A 17,374-nucleotide genomic window follows, 5' to 3' on the forward strand; every position below is an offset into this window, starting at 1 on the left:
AGCATTTGTTTCAGCTCTAATATATACAGTATATATATGTATATACACATAAGAACTATGTGCTTAGTAAGAAACATGACACTCTCAATTGTGACAAGTAAAGAAAACCCATAAATAGAATGTGTGAATGTAATGTAAAAGTAAATCAAAACAAAAAACATAATTTGCTGTCAAACTCAGAGTTTATAAAAGCACAATTATTCACTAAAGCAGTAAGTATATTGAAAGTTCGAATCTGGCTGTAGAAGATTCACATGATGATGATGATGATGAGGATTATAGTTTATGATTCTTGTAAACTTAGTAAACACTGTTAAATGTGCTGCCGCTTGTTGGCCACCAGACATTTGTCCTGGTTAATAGGTTAAAATAATAATCTCCCAACAAATGCAACAGTTATGACTCATGACATCATGTTGTTTTGTTTTTTTTTTGTTTTTTTTTAGGGTAGCAAAGTGGTCTGACGTCATCGCTCTGGACCACAGTTACTGATGCAGAATTATAAATCTCTGCCCACAGGCCATCTTGTTTAGTTGTGAGGCAACAAACGGTTACACAGGTCTGCATTTGTGTGCCAGATGAGAGACTATGGGTGTCCTTGCATTACTATCATGTGTACTTTTTATAGGAGTCTTTGGAGCAAATGAAGACGCCGTCATCTGCGAGATGCTGAGGAGTCCAGAGTTTCCTCTGTTATCAAAGGAGGGCGACGTGATTATCGGTGGAGCATTCTCCATCCATAGTCACATCACGAACCCTCCATTGTCCTTCACAGAACTTCCAGAGCCTCTCAAGTGCTCCAGGTACTCTTTGCTGTGTTATGCTTAATGTTTTGTTTCTTAATGGAAGAAAAGTAAAAATACTTGTGTCTCTTTCAGGATAAATTTAAGAGAATTTCGATTTGCCCAAACAATGATTTTTGCCATCGAAGAGATCAACAACAGCAGTTCTTTACTACCTAACATCTCCATTGGTTATAAGCTGTTCGACAGCTGCGGTTCGACTTTGGCTTCGACACGTGCCGTGATGGCTCTGATGAATGAGGAGGAGAGGACACCGAGACAGACCTGCTGGAGTCAGTCACCTGTTCATGCCATCATTGGAGCATCTGAGTCCTCCTCCACTATTGTGATGGTACAGATTGCAGGGACGTTTCAAATACCAGTGGTGAATATTTGTCATTGTGCTCTTGATTTTTCTTTTTTTTAAAAAAGACTTGATATTGCTTTATAAAAAAAAAACAGAAGGAGCTCAAAGATCCTGACAATGTTTTTGTTTCCCTTTAACCACTCAGATATTGTCGATGTATTTTTATCTCTGTAATTTTTCTTGTCTTTCAGATCAGCCACTTTGCTACATGTGCTTGTCTAAGTAACAGGAAGGAGTACCCCTTCTTCTTCAGAACCATCCCCAGTGACTACTACCAGAGCCGGGCACTGGCTAAACTGGTGAAACACCTTGGCTGGACATGGGTTGGGGCAGTTAGAAGTGACAACGACTATGGTAACAATGGCATGACTGCTTTTATTGCGGCTGCAAGTCAGGAAGGGGTTTGTGTGGAGTACTCAGTGGCCATTTCACGAACTGACCGCAGTGAGCAGGTCTCCAGGCTGATCAGAGTGATCCGTGAGGGAAGTGCAAGAGTTTTAGTTGCCTTTCTCGCCCAGGGTGAGATGGACATCCTCCTTGAGGAAACTTTGAAGCAAAACATGACTGGGTTGCAGTGGGTTGGCAGTGAATCCTGGATTACATCAGGTTACTTTTCCCATAAGAGGTACTCTGCCATTCTGACAGGGTCTCTGGGCTTCAACATTAAAAAGACAAAGATTGCAGGATTACGAGAGTTTCTTTTAACAGTGGGCCCACATCAGGACCCTCATAATAATATACTAAAAGAGTTCTGGGAAGAAACCTTTGGCTGCAGTTTCCAGTCCACTCATGGCCCGACCCAGTGCCACGGCTCTGAGAGATTGCAGGACGTCAACAACCCCTTCACAGATGTGTCAGAGTTAAGGATATCTAACAACGTCTATAAGGCTGTATATGCTGTGGCACATGCTTTGCATGAAATGTTGAAATGCGGACAAAGCGGTGAAGTCGGAAACCAGTCCTGTACATGGAAAGATTATTTAGAACTAAAACAGGTGAGAGGTGAACTGCTAAATCAATCAAAACAAATCAATATGAGACACCTATTTTAACTTGTACATCACATTTCTTCACAAGGTTGCAAAGCAGCTCCAAGGTGTGAATTTCACGCTTGGGTCTGGAGAGAGAGTGTATTTTGACAAAAATGGAGACCCTGCAGCAACATATGAACTGGTGAACTGGCAGAAAAACCAGGCAGGAGACACAGTGTTTGTGGCTGTAGGGAGCTATGATGCATCACAACCAGATGGAAAACAGTTCAACATGAATGGACTTCAGATTACGTGGCCCGCTGACTCCCTCAAGGTATACACGTTTTCACTCGTTATGAAGGTGTGTGTTTCCTATCATTTTGTAACCAAGGTCACAAATTAGATACAATTTTATTTATTCTTCGTGACAAATTATATCCCTCCACTCAATGACCTATTTGAACAACAACAAACTGTGACTGTGGTCTTGTGTATTGTTTCAGAGGCCACACTCTGTTTGCAGTGAGAGTTGTCTGCCAGGTTTTCGTCAGGCTGTGATTAAAGGAAAACCCATCTGCTGTTTCTCCTGCATCGCCTGTGCTGCTGGAGAGATTAGCAACTCCAACAGTGAGCAAACACTTTCCTCATTAGTCATGATAATAATAACAATAATAATAATAATGATGTTTTTTTTTTGTGTAGCACCTTTCACAGACATAACATTCACAAGAAAAAAAATTAAAAAGAGAGACCAACAAGGTAAAACAAAAACAGTAAAGACATAAAAACTACTGGCAAAAACAGACAAATCACAAATATACAGTTAAACTCAAGGCAATAAAAAGGCCTGCACAAGCTGGTCTTTAATTGTTTTTTTAAGACATATCGACATGCTGCATCACCCTTAGTTTTAAGCGAGAAGAATCAGATCGTCTTAAAACACAGTTTACACGGATGGAACAATTCACTGAAACATTCAGGTGCCTGATCATGTGGAGCTTTATACTGTAATAAAATGTTGTATCTCCCTCGAAAACACAACAATGGTTATTCATAAAGCAGAAATAAATGTATGGAAAAAACATGATCACAGTTTTTTCTCAATATCATGTTTTCTTGGAACTAAATATAGTACAATCCAGATATACCATAAACAAATACAATACAACTCTAAAGTTCAGATCCAGCATTACAAATTAATGTTACCAATCATTTTGTGACACATTGTTTAAATACTTTATTTTGCCACATGCAGCTGTATTTTCATTAACACATTCATCTCACGCCCAGTGTCAGTGTCCCAAATGTTCTGCATCCACCTTCCACCACATATAATATTATCATTAGTCATTATTATGTCAGTGAGGTTATGATAACATGTATCTAACAGCAAAAACACATTTCAGTGACGTATGTTTCCCATCCAGATTCTGCAGAATGCTCTCAGTGTCCACTGGAGTACTGGTCAAACGAAGATAAGAGCCAGTGTGTTCCAAAGGTGATCGAGTTCCTGTCTTACGGAGAAACCATGGGTGCCCTCCTCACCTCCTTCTCATTATTTGGAGCAGGTTTAACGCTCCTGGTGTCAGGCATTTTCTTTCATTTCCGTCACACACCTCTTGTCAAAGCCAGTAACTCGGAGCTGAGTTTCCTGCTACTCTTCTCCTTGACTATGTGTTTCCTATGTTCTCTGACCTTCATAGGCCAGCCCACCAAGTGGTCCTGCATGCTGCGACACACTGCTTTTGGCATCACCTTTGCCCTGTGCATGTCTTGCATCTTAGCCAAGACCGTAGCAGTTGTCATGGCGTTTAAGGCTAAAATGCCTGCAAACCCACTTCCTCAGTGTTCTGCCCTGTGTCAGAGAACAAGTGTTCTTAGCTGCACTCTACTGCAGGTTATAGTTTGTGTCATGTGGCTAAGTCTCGCCCCGCCGTTGCCCCACAAAAACACTGCCATTGCCACAGAGAGGATTATTCTGGAGTGCCATTTTGGCTCTGCGATCGGCTTCTGGGCTGTGTTGGGGTATATCGGACTTTTGGCTGTGCTCTGCCTCATCCTTGCTTTTCTGGCACGAAAATTGCCGGATAATTTCAATGAAGCCAAATTTATCACCTTCAGCATGCTAATATTCTGCACAGTCTGGCTCACTTTCATCCCAGCATATGTCAGTTCTCCTGGGAAGTTCACTGTAGCTGTGGAAATATTTGCTATTCTAGCCTCTAGCTTTGGATTGCTTTGCTGTATATATGCTCCAAAATGTTATATTTTACTATTTAAACCAGAGAGAAATACTAAAAGGCATATGATGGGGAGAAACTAGTCACCTCACTATGAATATACAGTATATATACTGTATATGTACAACAAGTGCCCAAAATCACTTTATACCTCCTTTACAAGTAAAGCAGAGTACAGATTACTTGCTCACATTTGTTTCTGAGGAACTGGTCATGTATGAAGTTTTGAATCCAAAACAAAAGTTAAAATAAAACATATCTGTAAAAAAAATATAACTAAAATGTTTATTCAGGGAGAAATTTAATTTGCAATAATCAAAACTTCAGAATCTTTTTGACTCAGAAGTGGTTTGTTTTGGTTTGAATATATGACGTGGAAAATAAAGCTCAGCTCTCAGTGAGTGGAAACCTTCATATGTTGCCCCATCGTCCCACTATTCGATGACCAACATTAATGGTTAACATTTAAATACAAATACACGATAGGTTTACAGAATCCAACTCCTGAAAGCATGCTTAGGTTATTGAAATCATGATAATCAAGAAAAGGTTATGCAAAAAAAGGAAGGTCATGTTACAGGCCCATCCACCTGTCAGCCAGACTACAAGATCTGTCATTGGTGGGGAAAACAATATTATTCACACATGTTGCATGGAAACCCCTAAGGGTTTATGATAGTTTAAAGATAAAGCCTATAAAATACTCAGCACTGAGTGTTTTGTATCTCCACCTCGAGCAGTAAATGTTCTAGTGAAGGATGATTCTGCTGAGAGCAGCTCTGCATCTTCTCTCCCTCCTGACTGTCAGAGGAGGGCAACCTGTATGTCAGACATACGGAACAAAAGAACTGTCTCAGTTTTCTAAAGAGGGAGACATCAACCTTGGAGGCATTTTCTCCTTCCATCAGAACCCAGTCACTGTCAATCCAGGTCTACAGGTGAATCCAGGAACAATCCAATGTGAAGGGTAAGGATATCACAAAATGTACTGATTGGGTTTCATTGTGTAATCCCATGTGTATAATTCATCTATGTTTCTTATTTTCACAAATGTTCAAACTTCTTATGTGTCAGACTGGACCCAGGAGAGCTCCAGTATGCATACACTATGATGTTCGCCATAGAGGAGATCAACAACAGCTCGGAGCTGCTGCCAGGGTTGACACTCGGCTACACGATCTTTGACTCCTGCCCCAGTATCCCTCTGTCCATCAAGGCGTCATTAAACCTGATGAACAGGTATGCCAGTGGGGAAGTAAGCTGCCCCGGACTCTCCAATGTACATGCAGTCATAGGAGAAACCACATCTACCTCCACAATAGGTATTGCACGCACTGTGGGACCCTTCCATATACCTGTGGTGAGTGTCGGGGCCACAGACATCCTCTACACAATAACTGCTGAGTGAAAATGCGCTGTTTAATGAAGAGTAATGTCATATTTGAAAATGCTGTGTTATGTGGGTGTGAGTCATATCAGGCATTGTCTACTTTCATGTCTTCACAAAGTGCAGCAACATGATGAAAATGCACTATTTCTCTCTGTTTCGTTTCAGATCAGTCACTCAGCTACTTGTGCATGTCTTAGTAACAGAAGGGATTACCCGTCCTTCTTCAGAACGATACCAAGTGACATTTACCAGAGCAAAGCGTTGGCAAAGCTGGTAAAACACTTTGGCTGGACCTGGGTGGGGGCTATCAGAACTAACAGTGACTATGGAAATGGTGGCATGGCCACGTTCCTGGAAGCAGCTAAAAAGGAAGGTGTATGTGTTGAGTACTCGGTGGCTATTTACAGGACTGACCCCAGAAAGCGGTTCTTAGAGGTGGTTGATATTATAAAGAAATCCACGTCTAAAGTGATCGTGGCATTCGCTGATGGCACAGATCTTGACATTCTCATCAAAGAGCTTCATGCTCAGAATGTGACCGGCCTGCAGTGGGTGGGCAGTGAGGGCTGGATCACATATCGCTATATTGCCTCTCCTGTCAACTACGCCGTGGTTCAGGGGGCAGTAGGCTTTGCGGCACTCAACGCTCACATCCCTGGATTACAGGAGTTCCTGGTCGACAGCAGACCCTCGACCACACCAGGAGACCGGGGACTGCTGGAGCTGTGGGAGAAGGTGTTCAGCTGCACCCTGACTCCCCATGCAGAGACTCAGGGTTCAGTGGCAGCGTGCACTGGAAAGGAGTCTCTGCGGGATACAAACACACGCTTCACTGATGTTTCAGACGCTAGTCTGCTGAATAATGTTTACAAGGCTACATACGCTGTAGGCCATGCACTGCACATGCTGTTTACCTGCAAAGATGGACAGGGGCCTTTTGAGAACAACACCTGTGCTGACAGGGAAAATATTCAATCATGGCAGGTAAATATTTACAGTGTCCCCCCATCACCAACTGTGTATGTGACATTAATAATTATATATATATAAAAAAAATTCAACAACTTTCTGCTCTTTCTGTGCAGGTGCTGCATTATCTGACTCAGGTGAATTTCACCACTAAGATTGGTGAAAATGTGTTCTTTGATGAGTTGGGGGACCCTGTGGCACGTTACGCTCTGGTAAACTGGCAGATGGGTGAGACAGGTTACATACTCTTTGAGACCATTGGTTACTATGATGCTTCCCATCCTGAGGGTCAGCAGTTTGAGATGAAAGGAGACAGAAAAGCCGTCTGGGCAGATGAGAGTCTTGAGGTGAGTGAATGTAGATCTGTTTTCTTTTTCTGTGCAATGTATTCACATGAGTTTCTTATCATCACTGTCTCTGACTTTTATTCTGGAATTGAATCCCATTGCAATTGAGTAGAGCAAATGCATTGCAAATGATCTCTGAATTATTCTCAGTGTTGTGCCAATTAATTAATTGTGTCACTATTGACATGCAACGACATTAACATTCTAAATAATTATCTCCAGGTGATTCCATTCATATTAGGGTCTGATTCCCACTGCTTTCACTGTGATGCAGGTGCCACGGTCCATTTGCAGTGAAAGGTGTTTGCCAGGGACCCGTCGGGCTTTTGTGAAGGGCAAACCTATCTGCTGCTTCGATTGCATCATCTGTGCTGAAGGGGAGTTCAGCAACAGTACAAGTGAGACAGCAGGACTCTTGGCCTTTACTCTCGCACTCATCATGTTTCTGTTGGGCAAAATCCCTGCCAGTGCTTTACTGGTCTATCTGAGGATGTGTGCGCTGTACAGCTTAAATATATCTATGCTTTCAGATGCAGTGAAATGTGACAAATGTCCGCCCGACTACAAGTCCAATGAAGAGAGGAACAGCTGTGACTTGAAAGTCATCGAGTTCCTCACCTTCAGAGAACTCATGGGTATACTGTTGGTCACTTTCTCGGTCTTCGGGGCGTGTCTGGCGATGACAATAGCCTTGATTTTTTTCCACTACAGGCAGACTCCCATTGTCAGAGCCAACAACTCTGAGCTGAGCTTCCTGCTGCTCTTCTCCTTGACTCTGTGTTTCCTGTGCTCTCTGACCTTCATTGGCCGGCCGTCAGAGTGGTCCTGCATGCTGAGACACACTGCGTTCGGCATCACCTTTGTCCTCTGTATCTCTTGTGTTCTGGGGAAAACCATAGTTGTATTAATGGCCTTTAAAGCGACACTTCCAGGCAGTAATGTGATGAAATGGTTTGGACCCGCACAGCAGAGACTCAGCGTTCTGGCTTTCACTCTCATACAGGTTTTAATTTGTATTCTGTGGCTGACGATCAAACCTCCATTTCCCTTAAAAAATACAGAACACTATAAAGAGAAGATTATACTGGAGTGTGCTCTGGGTTCACCTGTCGGCTTCTGGGCTGTGTTAGGATACATAGGACTCTTAGCTTTGTTATGTTTTTTTCTCGCCTTTTTGGCTCGAAAGTTGCCAGATAATTTTAACGAAGCTAAGTTCATCACGTTCAGCATGTTAATATTCTGTGCAGTCTGGATCACATTTATTCCGGCTTATGTCAGCTCACCTGGAAAATTCACTGTGGCTGTGGAGATATTTGCTATTTTAGCCTCTAGTTATGGACTTCTCTTCTGCATTTTTATTCCCAAGTGTTACATCATTTTATTGAAACCTGAGAACAATACAAAGAAACATTTAATGGGTAAATTGACCCCAAGAGACCTTTAATGTTTTATTTAATTAAAAAAACAAAAACAGCAATCAATTGTCAACATTTGTCTGCGTCTAGTTTGTTTATAGATGTATTAAATATGTATGAAGACATTTTAGGTGGCAGATGATTCATTAAAACTATTCTTATAGTGTTTGTTTATCAATAACATTTTCATGAGTGTAATATTGTATAAATGATTAATTAAGACATGGAATGTGGCATTGATGCCACTGATTGTGCTTGTGTAACAATTTATTTGAGTTGTTTGACGTTGATACAGTACTGTTTTATAAAAAAAATAAAACAATAAAACTCAAATGCACTTTCCCCTTCCCCCATGCTCATCGTTCCTTGATAAACAATGTCATAAATACCCCTTCCACTGAACTTCTGCACAAGCTGCTTAGATGCTCTGTGTTGTTTGTCCCTTCTTGTAACATACAGTATATATATATATAATATATGATTAACAATATAATAAATAATGTATAAAAATACTCACATAAAGTCAGTACTAAACAATCATTGCGAAGGAAAATAGAAAACCAGGAACAAGACTCCCGAGTGGCATTTTGAGTTATTTACAGATTCTGAAAGTGTGATTTCTAAGCTTTTCAACTGAATGTAGGCACTCCTCAAACTGGTTTAGGGATTATTTTGGCCTCAAAGATTTACAACGATCTTTACAAAGATATATCTGTTAGCCCACAGGATAGAAACTATTGTAGTAGTTTGAACAATGGTTATCAATAGCAGGTCTAAGGACCCAGAGGGTTCTATGAAGAGGTCCCATAGGGTTCCAAGAGAAAGATAAAAATGAAATATGGATATAAATTTCATAAAAATGAAAAACATGAAAGAAAATATACTTTAAAGTTAGAGGGATCGAAGATACATATGTGACCAACCACAAGTAAACCAGCAACATGTTGGCCCAGCACAAATCGAGTAAATAAAGAAAAAAATTGAGATTTTGGTTTTGAAATTTCGAAGAAGCCACTCAATGTTTCAAATCACATTATTGTGGGTCTTATAACGATAAACTTTGTATTTGAATTGTTGGCTAACTGTGAATCAATTCCTAGTTCCTACTTAATATGCATCCGCTGCTACAGAAGCTCGTCACGGTGACTGCTGCTTCGAGAAGCTGTGTGTGTTTTCACCATTGAATAAAGATGGACAAGTAAAAACGCAATTGCAGAAGAACTAAATCCTGGCTGTTACACCACAAATCTTTGACGACTATATTTCATAACGAAGACAGAGGTTTTTGGTCATGCCGACACCGATCTCACTTATGCTATGCTAGCGGACTTTATTGCTAACACTTTAGCATTTAAGCTAGCGGACTTTATCGCTAAACACACTAGCATTTAAGATAGCGGACTTCATAGTCGCAAAATTTCTTCAGAGCTTATTTAAAACAAACAGATGGATAATTTAGCGGGCTGAAAGAGAGTGTGTTAGGAACGGAGATCACACTGCTTGGACACAAATGCACGAGAGAGGAGGCACGATGAACGATTCAAGAGTATTTATTTTCCTCTTGATAAAAACAGGCAAATCAAAATCAAATTTTTGCACAAAATCAAAATCACTTCTTAGCACAAGGAAAAACTAAACAAGACTATTCTTGACGAAATCAAAATCGCTTCTTCACAGAAGGAAAAACTAAACTAGGCTTGGCACTCCAGCTTACAAACAAAAGGCAATGCAGGCTTGGACTATGACGCTTTCTCTTGAAAGCAAAAACGACACACTGTCAAATGACAAGGGAACTGGGGACACTATATAGGGGAGAGGGAATCAAGGGCAGGTGCGAGTGATTACTGAAGGATCACCAGGTGAAGTGCATGAGGGAATTAGGGGATATGTGTCAAAACAACTGAAGGAACCACGCAACAGGAAGACATGACATTTACCAAAATAAAAGGGGAAGTGAAAATCAAACCCACACCAAAAGTGACAACAACCTAATGTGACTTTAAACCTAAACTAACACAATAACTAAACTAAGAAAAACAAAAACACTAACAGACTTGACACTTCGTGGCAGGACATGAGAATAATTGAACACCTTGAGGCGAACAGACGTACAGTAGTTACTTCTGAGATGATGACATGACGCCAGCGATGAAAATTAAGCACCCCAAACCTCTTATTAACCTGAGTTTTCATTAACGTTGTTAATCTACGTTACATAAGTGTTCATTCGAAGTCACATACAAGGATAAAAAATGTTTTTTCATGCTATTTTCATGCATTGTTATTAGCTATAGCTCAGTATTGTCATTTTAAAATGCAAATGATACGCACATCGAAATTTCTGTTTGATCAGATAATTGTATCATAAACTGTAAGGAGCAGCCATTAATATGAATAACAAACCAATAATAATGGTTGAATAATGTGTGAATGACACAGCTTTGGGTATTGACGGTGATGCTAATGATTGAGCAACTAGCTGAGAGTTAGCACATCATCAGCTCATTTAGCAACAGTACAGTACGTGACACTGAGGGATGAGAAAGTTGGGGTCACACCCTGGACAGATAATCACTCCATCACAGGGCCTACATACCTACAGTCAATATAAAGTGTCCAATTAACCTCTGCATGTTTTTGGCCTGGAATAAATCATGGAAAATAAAAGAGATGAAATCTCTGAGTCTATGAGATAGAATATGACATGAATATAAGATAGTGTACAGGAGAACATTTTGTAGGTGCACAATACAGATTGAGAGAATTAATACCATCATTAATGTCCTTGGTGTTTCATTTCATGAATGTGCTATTGCCATTAAAATTCAGCTCTACACACTGTGGTATTCAGGTCATGCAAATTGGGCCTGTTAAAGCACTGTAACACTGTGTATCTTATGTTATCTTCTATTGTAGGAAATAAGATGGTTAAAGAAGAACTGTTGTTGGTCAGTACTGGTCCAAGAAAGTGGTGGAACTGTACATATATATAGTCTTAAATATGTCCTGTGAACAATATTAACAAAATATAAACTGCAAAATGAATGTCACCACTCTGAATAGTCTCCCCATTTACAAACACATTTAAATATTCTAGTTTTTTCTCTATCCCGTACAGGAACCTCCCTCCTCTCATCCCAGAGAGATGAGACATGAATATGAATTTATATGCTGCAAAAGTGTATTAATAGCAGTGCAGACTGAGATTTACACTGAGGTTCATGTGATGCCTCTTTGTGGTTTCATTATCTGTGACACAATGATGTCCATACAGAGGTGGCCAGAACATGGGTGGACACTTTTACAGCTTCTGTTGGTGGCATCTTTCTCTCAGGCTGAGGAGCTGCTGTGCAGACAGAGAGGAGATCCAGAAAACCCTCAGCTGTTGAAGGATGGGGACATCATGTTGGGGGGAATATTCTCTTTCCACAGCAGCTGGAAAAATAGATGGGAAAACTACGCAGACAAGCCATCACCACTGGAATGTACAAGGTAAATTATACACTGGAAATATGTTTAAATGTAACATTTTATCTTGGACTTTGGAACTGGACTTTTCATTAATATTTGCATTAAGTTTGAATTTCAGGGGTTTCCAGTTTGCCCAGGCTATGCGTTTTGCCGTCGAGGAGATTAATAACTCCACAGACCTACTGCCTGCTGTCTCTCTGGGTTATAAATTTTATGACACCTGTGGCTCCATTGCCAGAGGTGTGAGAGCTGCACTGGCACTGGCAAATGGTAATGAAGTGACTTCTGCTCCCTCCAACACACCATGTATCAGACCTGCACAGGTGCTGGCCATTATGGGAGAAACATCCTCTTCTCCTTGTATGGCCATAGCTACTGTCATCGGGCCATTTCATATCCCAATGGTGGGTGAGTTTAAATGACTACATTAGATTCATAAAAAGAAAAACACAATAATTCTACCTGCTGCTCAGAGGAGATATGACAGTGTCACTATTTTACTTTTGATATCTTTATCTTCAGATCAGCCACTTTGCCACCTGTGCTTGTCTCAGTGACAAAACCAAGTACCCGTCCTTCCTCAGAACGATACCCAGTGACTACTACCAGAGCAGAGCCCTGGCCCTTTTGGTCAAGCACTTTGGTTGGACTTGGGTGGGAGCAATCAGAACCAATGATGATTATGGTAATAATGGAATGGCTATATTCACAGAGACTGCACAGCAGCTGGGCGTCTGTCTGGAGTATTCTGTTTCTGTCTTTAGAACGGATCCACAAGAAAAAATACAAAAGATAATTGATATCATCAAGGCTTCCACCTCCAAGGTAATTGTTGCTTTCCTCTCCCACATGGATATGGATGTGCTAATACATGAGTTGACCCACCACAACTTAACTGGATACCAGTGGGTAGGAAGTGAAAGCTGGATCTTTGATTCACAAATTGCAAAACTAGATAGGCATCACATTCTCGATGGTTCCATAGGCCTGTCCATCCCTACAGCACATGTCAGTGGCATGAGAGAGTTCATGCTGGACGTGAAGCCACTCAATTCAACAAGTACTGAATTTTTCACAGAGTTCTATGAGTCATTATTTAGCTGCAAGTTCAATCAATCAAAGTCATCATTATCAGGGAATCAGAGAGAATGTACTGGACATGAAGATCTGACTGGAGTCCATAACAGCTTCACTGATATGTCACTCATGCCTATATTTAACAATGTCTACAAAGGAGTGTATGCTGTGGCCCACGCACTTCACCGTGTTCTTGGCTGTAATGAAACATGTAACAACAAGGTGCAGCCAGATCCCTTCACAGTGAGTTTTAAACCTAAACATGTTTTTAATTAATTAGAACAAAAAAAGTATGTCATATAATTAACTAAATGATCACCTATTTAAGATTTTACAGCACATAAGAAAGATTCACTTCAAAACAAAGGAAGGAGACGAGGTTTTCTTTAATGAGGATGGAGACCCAGCAGCAAAGTATGAAGTTATCAACTGGCAGCCAACAGAACATGGTGTTGTGGACTTTGCCACTGTTGGTCTTTATGATGCTTCTTTACCTTCAGACAAACAGCTGAATCTGCAAAATAAATCTCTTTTTTTTGCACAGAACTCAAAAGTGGTAAGTAACCATGTGACCTGTACTATAGTTGTTTAATTATGACTTAATCAAAATGTTTGGTTTAAGCAGGAAAATAATCAGACATGGTTATGTTCATGCAGGTGCCCGTGTCAGTTTGCAGTGAGATGTGTCCCCCAGGAACTCGCAAGGTTCTCCATAAAGGAAAACCTGTCTGCTGCTTTGACTGTATAAGATGTGCAGAGGGAGAAATAAGCAACGTCACAGGTCCAGTAATAATCCATCAAAGGTTATTATTATCGGGTAGTCTTTTAAAAAAATACAAAAACATCATATTGTAAATATAATTGAGAAATTCATTCACTTTTACCCTCATGTAGGATAAAGTGGGAGACAATGAGTTAGTGATATTACCATGAATTAGTTATGGACATTAAATACGCCAACTGCAGTTACAAACGGCCTCTTTCCAGATTTAAAAATGACAACTATGATTATAATTGAAATGTGAGTTTTGCACAACAGTTCGTCACATCAAATCTAATGACATGTTGGAAGGTGGTGTTGAAGTCATGGGACAGAAGTGTCTGTACTCTGTTAACGTGCTGTTGTAGAATTGAAATAATAAAAAAAAAAGAAGACATTTTTAGAGAACCAGTAAATTATTTATTTCAGTGTCATTCTACGCTGAACTTAATAATGAAAGAACATAATCTGCTAGTATCTCATTATCATGTTGTGTTTTTCTTCAGTATCTCTTACATCTGCTTCATCACTACTTTTTAGATTCTATCACCTGTGTGCAGTGTCATCCTGAATTCTGGTCAAATGAGAGAAGAGATGCCTGTGTGAAGAAGGAGATAGAGTTCCTATCATATGAAGAAATTATGGGAGCACTTCTCACTGCAGCGTCCCTATTTGGAACATTCACGACTGCTTTTGTATCGCTGATTTTTTTCATGCACAGGAAATCTCCCATTGTCAGAGCCAACAACTCTGAGCTGAGCTTCCTGCTGCTCTTCTCCTTGACTCTGTGTTTCCTGTGTTCTCTGAGCTTCATTGGCCAGCCGTCAGAGTGGTCCTGCATGCTGCGACACACTGCGTTCGGCATCACTTTTGTCCTGTGCATCTCTTGTATCCTGGGGAAAACTATGGTGGTCTTAATGGCCTTCAGGGCGACACTTCCAGGAAGTAATATGATGAAATGGTTTGGGCCTGCACAGCAGAGACTCAGCGTTCTGGCTTTCACTCTCATTCAAATTATCATATGTATCATCTGGTTAACAAGTTCTCCTCCTTTTCCATTGAAGAATTTTCAAGAACTCAAGGACAAGATCATCCTGGAGTGTGCTCTGGGCTCAGCTGTAGGCTTTTGGGCTGTACTTGGATATATAGGAATTCTGGCCATCCTGTGTTTTATTCTTGCTTTTCTGGCTCGGAAATTGCCCGATAACTTTAATGAAGCTAAATTCATCACTTTCAGCATGTTGATATTCTGTGCAGTCTGGATCACTTTTATCCCAGCCTATGTCAGCTCTCCTGGAAAGTTCAGTGTTGCTGTCGAAATATTTGCTATTCTGGCTTCAAGTTTTGGATTGTTGTTTTGCATTTTTATTCCAAAATGCTACATTATCTTATTAAAACCAGAGAAGAATACAAAGAAGAGTATGATGGGGAAGATGATACCAAACTAATTCTTAATGAAATTAGGTGGCAACTACAGTTGTACGTCTACATTTTATGTAATATTTTGTCAACCAAACTTGTGTTGTACAACTCTAATATCTGACATTGTATATAATGAACATAAATTATGTATTCTGCTCCTTTTGTAGAAAATGCTTTGCAACCACACAACACCAACCTAACCAACATTGATACAAATTAATGAACTGAAACAAGGAAATTCTATTCTACTGTTTTTGTTTACAGTGTATAATATGTACCAACAGAAATGGTCTATGTGGCTGAGCAAATAACACACAACAGGCTGATAATTGTTTGTAGACTTTACTCGCAAACTCCACATGAGACAAATTTTCCAGAGTTGTTTATGTTTCTGCAACTCAGTCAATTGGAAAGAGGTCCCGCCTTTCAGACAGTTCCTCCAATCATGCATCATGCATCAACTCAACGTCTGCCCCGCCCACTGTTCGACTGACACCCTGAGACGCTGAGCTTCACTGGAAGTGACAATTTTGCCGTCTTGTAGAGAACAGTTGGTTTTGATGCACCGTGCTGCTGTGGGAATGTGTGACAAGAAAATTGTACATATTTGATATTTCAGATATGCTTGCTATCTTAGAAGAATCGCTTCTGTTATATGGAGGTGACATAATGTAATTAGGGCTGTCAAACGATTAATTAATTAATTTAATCGCGATTAATCACATTTTTTCCATAGTTAACTCGCGATTAATCTCTATATTAAAAATATAGAGTTTGAATCAAATAAACAAAGAAAAAATGTCTTTTATCTTTTATTTCTTCTTTCAAATAAAAAAGTGCATTGTAGACCCACTTGACATGTCTATTTTCAAAAACACAGCACTTAAAATGCCACAACAATGTGGTCTTAAAACTGAAGAGGTAGTAGACAACAAACGATAAACAGAACAGGGCCGAATGACAGTTAAATGAATGAATGGTCTGCAGTCAGTTGCCACCGCTTAACTTAATCCAGTGGTCGGCGACAACTCACACACTCAACCATAGAGCTTTGATGAATCTGCTGCTTGCTATTAGCCTGGACTGCACTGCCGGGAGGTTTTGCTTGTAGGTGGTAGCTCAGACGGCTAGTACTTCAGTGATAGTGAAATTCCGTCGGACACAAGGCACATATTACTTTTGTTTTGTCGACTGAGCCATCTTGAAGTTTTTTAAAGTGAAACAAACCATTCAGAAGCCCAGGGGTATTTTTTTTCCATGACCACGGTTTGAATGGAAGAAGTATTGCTCTCATTCTTCTTCTTCATCTCTGTGGTTGGCAACCAACTTGAAGGTGCCTTACTGCTACAGTCTAGTAGAGGACAATCTGGGCTGCGATTAACCGCGATCATAAAAAATTAACATGTTAATTTTTTTATTATGTATAATGATAAAAATTCAAATAAATGCAAAAACCAAATACTGCACATAAGTACTTTCTGATTTTGAATTTATCTCAGTCTCAAAAACTCAAAAACATTGTTGAGTTTTCTTAAGTTTTGTCTCCTGAGACTTCACTTCAACTCCTAATGAGCATAAATCAAATTGCATCAGATTTTATTTGTACACCCTCAAATCACAACATACATGATGTCAATACACTTTACATAGTATAGCAAAAAGCTTACAATATTATAGAAAGAAGAGAAGAAAAACTAAATCATTCACACAATGAGCAAATTGTCATCACCGAAAAAAAGAAAAGAAAAAAAACTCCCTTTAACAGTAAAAAATCTCTGACAGAACTGGACTCAGATATGTGCAGCATTATGCACTCTAAAGTGAGATTTTTTGCTGGTTTACCTGGGCTTCAGCAGAGCAGAGAAACACTTTTTTCAGGCTGTTCCACCTGTTACGTGTGTGTATGTATGTATATTCTGTTGTGCAAAATGCAATATTTAATTTTTCAAACCAAATATAAATACTAAAAAGCACATGAAGGGGAGAAATTATTGTATAAAGGATGCAAAATTGTTATCAAGGCCTTGTAGAACAGGTGAACCACAAGGTTCAAATTTAGGACCAATACTCTACACTTTAGATATTAACAATCTCCCTTCCGTTTGGGACAATGTGAATGTACTTATGTATGCAGATGACACAATTTTTTACACAAAAGGCAGG

At 39.9% G+C, this 17,374-nt stretch overlaps 3 protein-coding genes across 3 annotated transcripts; all 3 read left to right on the plus strand.

The window, feature by feature from the left end:
* The first annotated feature begins 651 nt into the window (after positions 1-651).
* LOC131456796 (extracellular calcium-sensing receptor) lies at positions 652-4,525 on the plus strand. Its single transcript, XM_058625436.1, has 6 exons — positions 652-803; positions 879-1,167; positions 1,341-2,144; positions 2,227-2,454; positions 2,624-2,747; positions 3,548-4,525. Exons 1-6 carry the CDS (start codon positions 667-669, stop codon positions 4,441-4,443), a joined length of 2,478 nt encoding a protein of 825 aa, XP_058481419.1. The 5' UTR covers positions 652-666; the 3' UTR covers positions 4,444-4,525.
* Positions 4,526-5,432: 907 nt separating this feature from the next.
* LOC131456772 (extracellular calcium-sensing receptor) lies at positions 5,433-8,510 on the plus strand. Its single transcript, XM_058625393.1, has 5 exons — positions 5,433-5,720; positions 5,916-6,734; positions 6,836-7,066; positions 7,341-7,464; positions 7,597-8,510. Exons 1-5 carry the CDS (start codon positions 5,469-5,471, stop codon positions 8,508-8,510), a joined length of 2,340 nt encoding a protein of 779 aa, XP_058481376.1. The 5' UTR covers positions 5,433-5,468.
* Positions 8,511-11,787: 3,277 nt separating this feature from the next.
* LOC131457138 (extracellular calcium-sensing receptor-like) lies at positions 11,788-15,237 on the plus strand. The gene is made up of 6 exons (XM_058625963.1): positions 11,788-11,973; positions 12,059-12,356; positions 12,475-13,272; positions 13,358-13,585; positions 13,687-13,810; positions 14,330-15,237. Exons 1-6 carry the CDS (start codon positions 11,885-11,887, stop codon positions 15,235-15,237), a joined length of 2,445 nt encoding a protein of 814 aa, XP_058481946.1. The 5' UTR covers positions 11,788-11,884.
* Positions 15,238-17,374: the final 2,137 nt, after the last annotated feature.

The sequence above is a fragment of the Solea solea genome, chromosome 3 (assembly GCF_958295425.1).
Source record: "Solea solea chromosome 3, fSolSol10.1, whole genome shotgun sequence".
Classification (NCBI taxonomy): Eukaryota; Metazoa; Chordata; class Actinopteri; order Pleuronectiformes; family Soleidae; genus Solea; species Solea solea.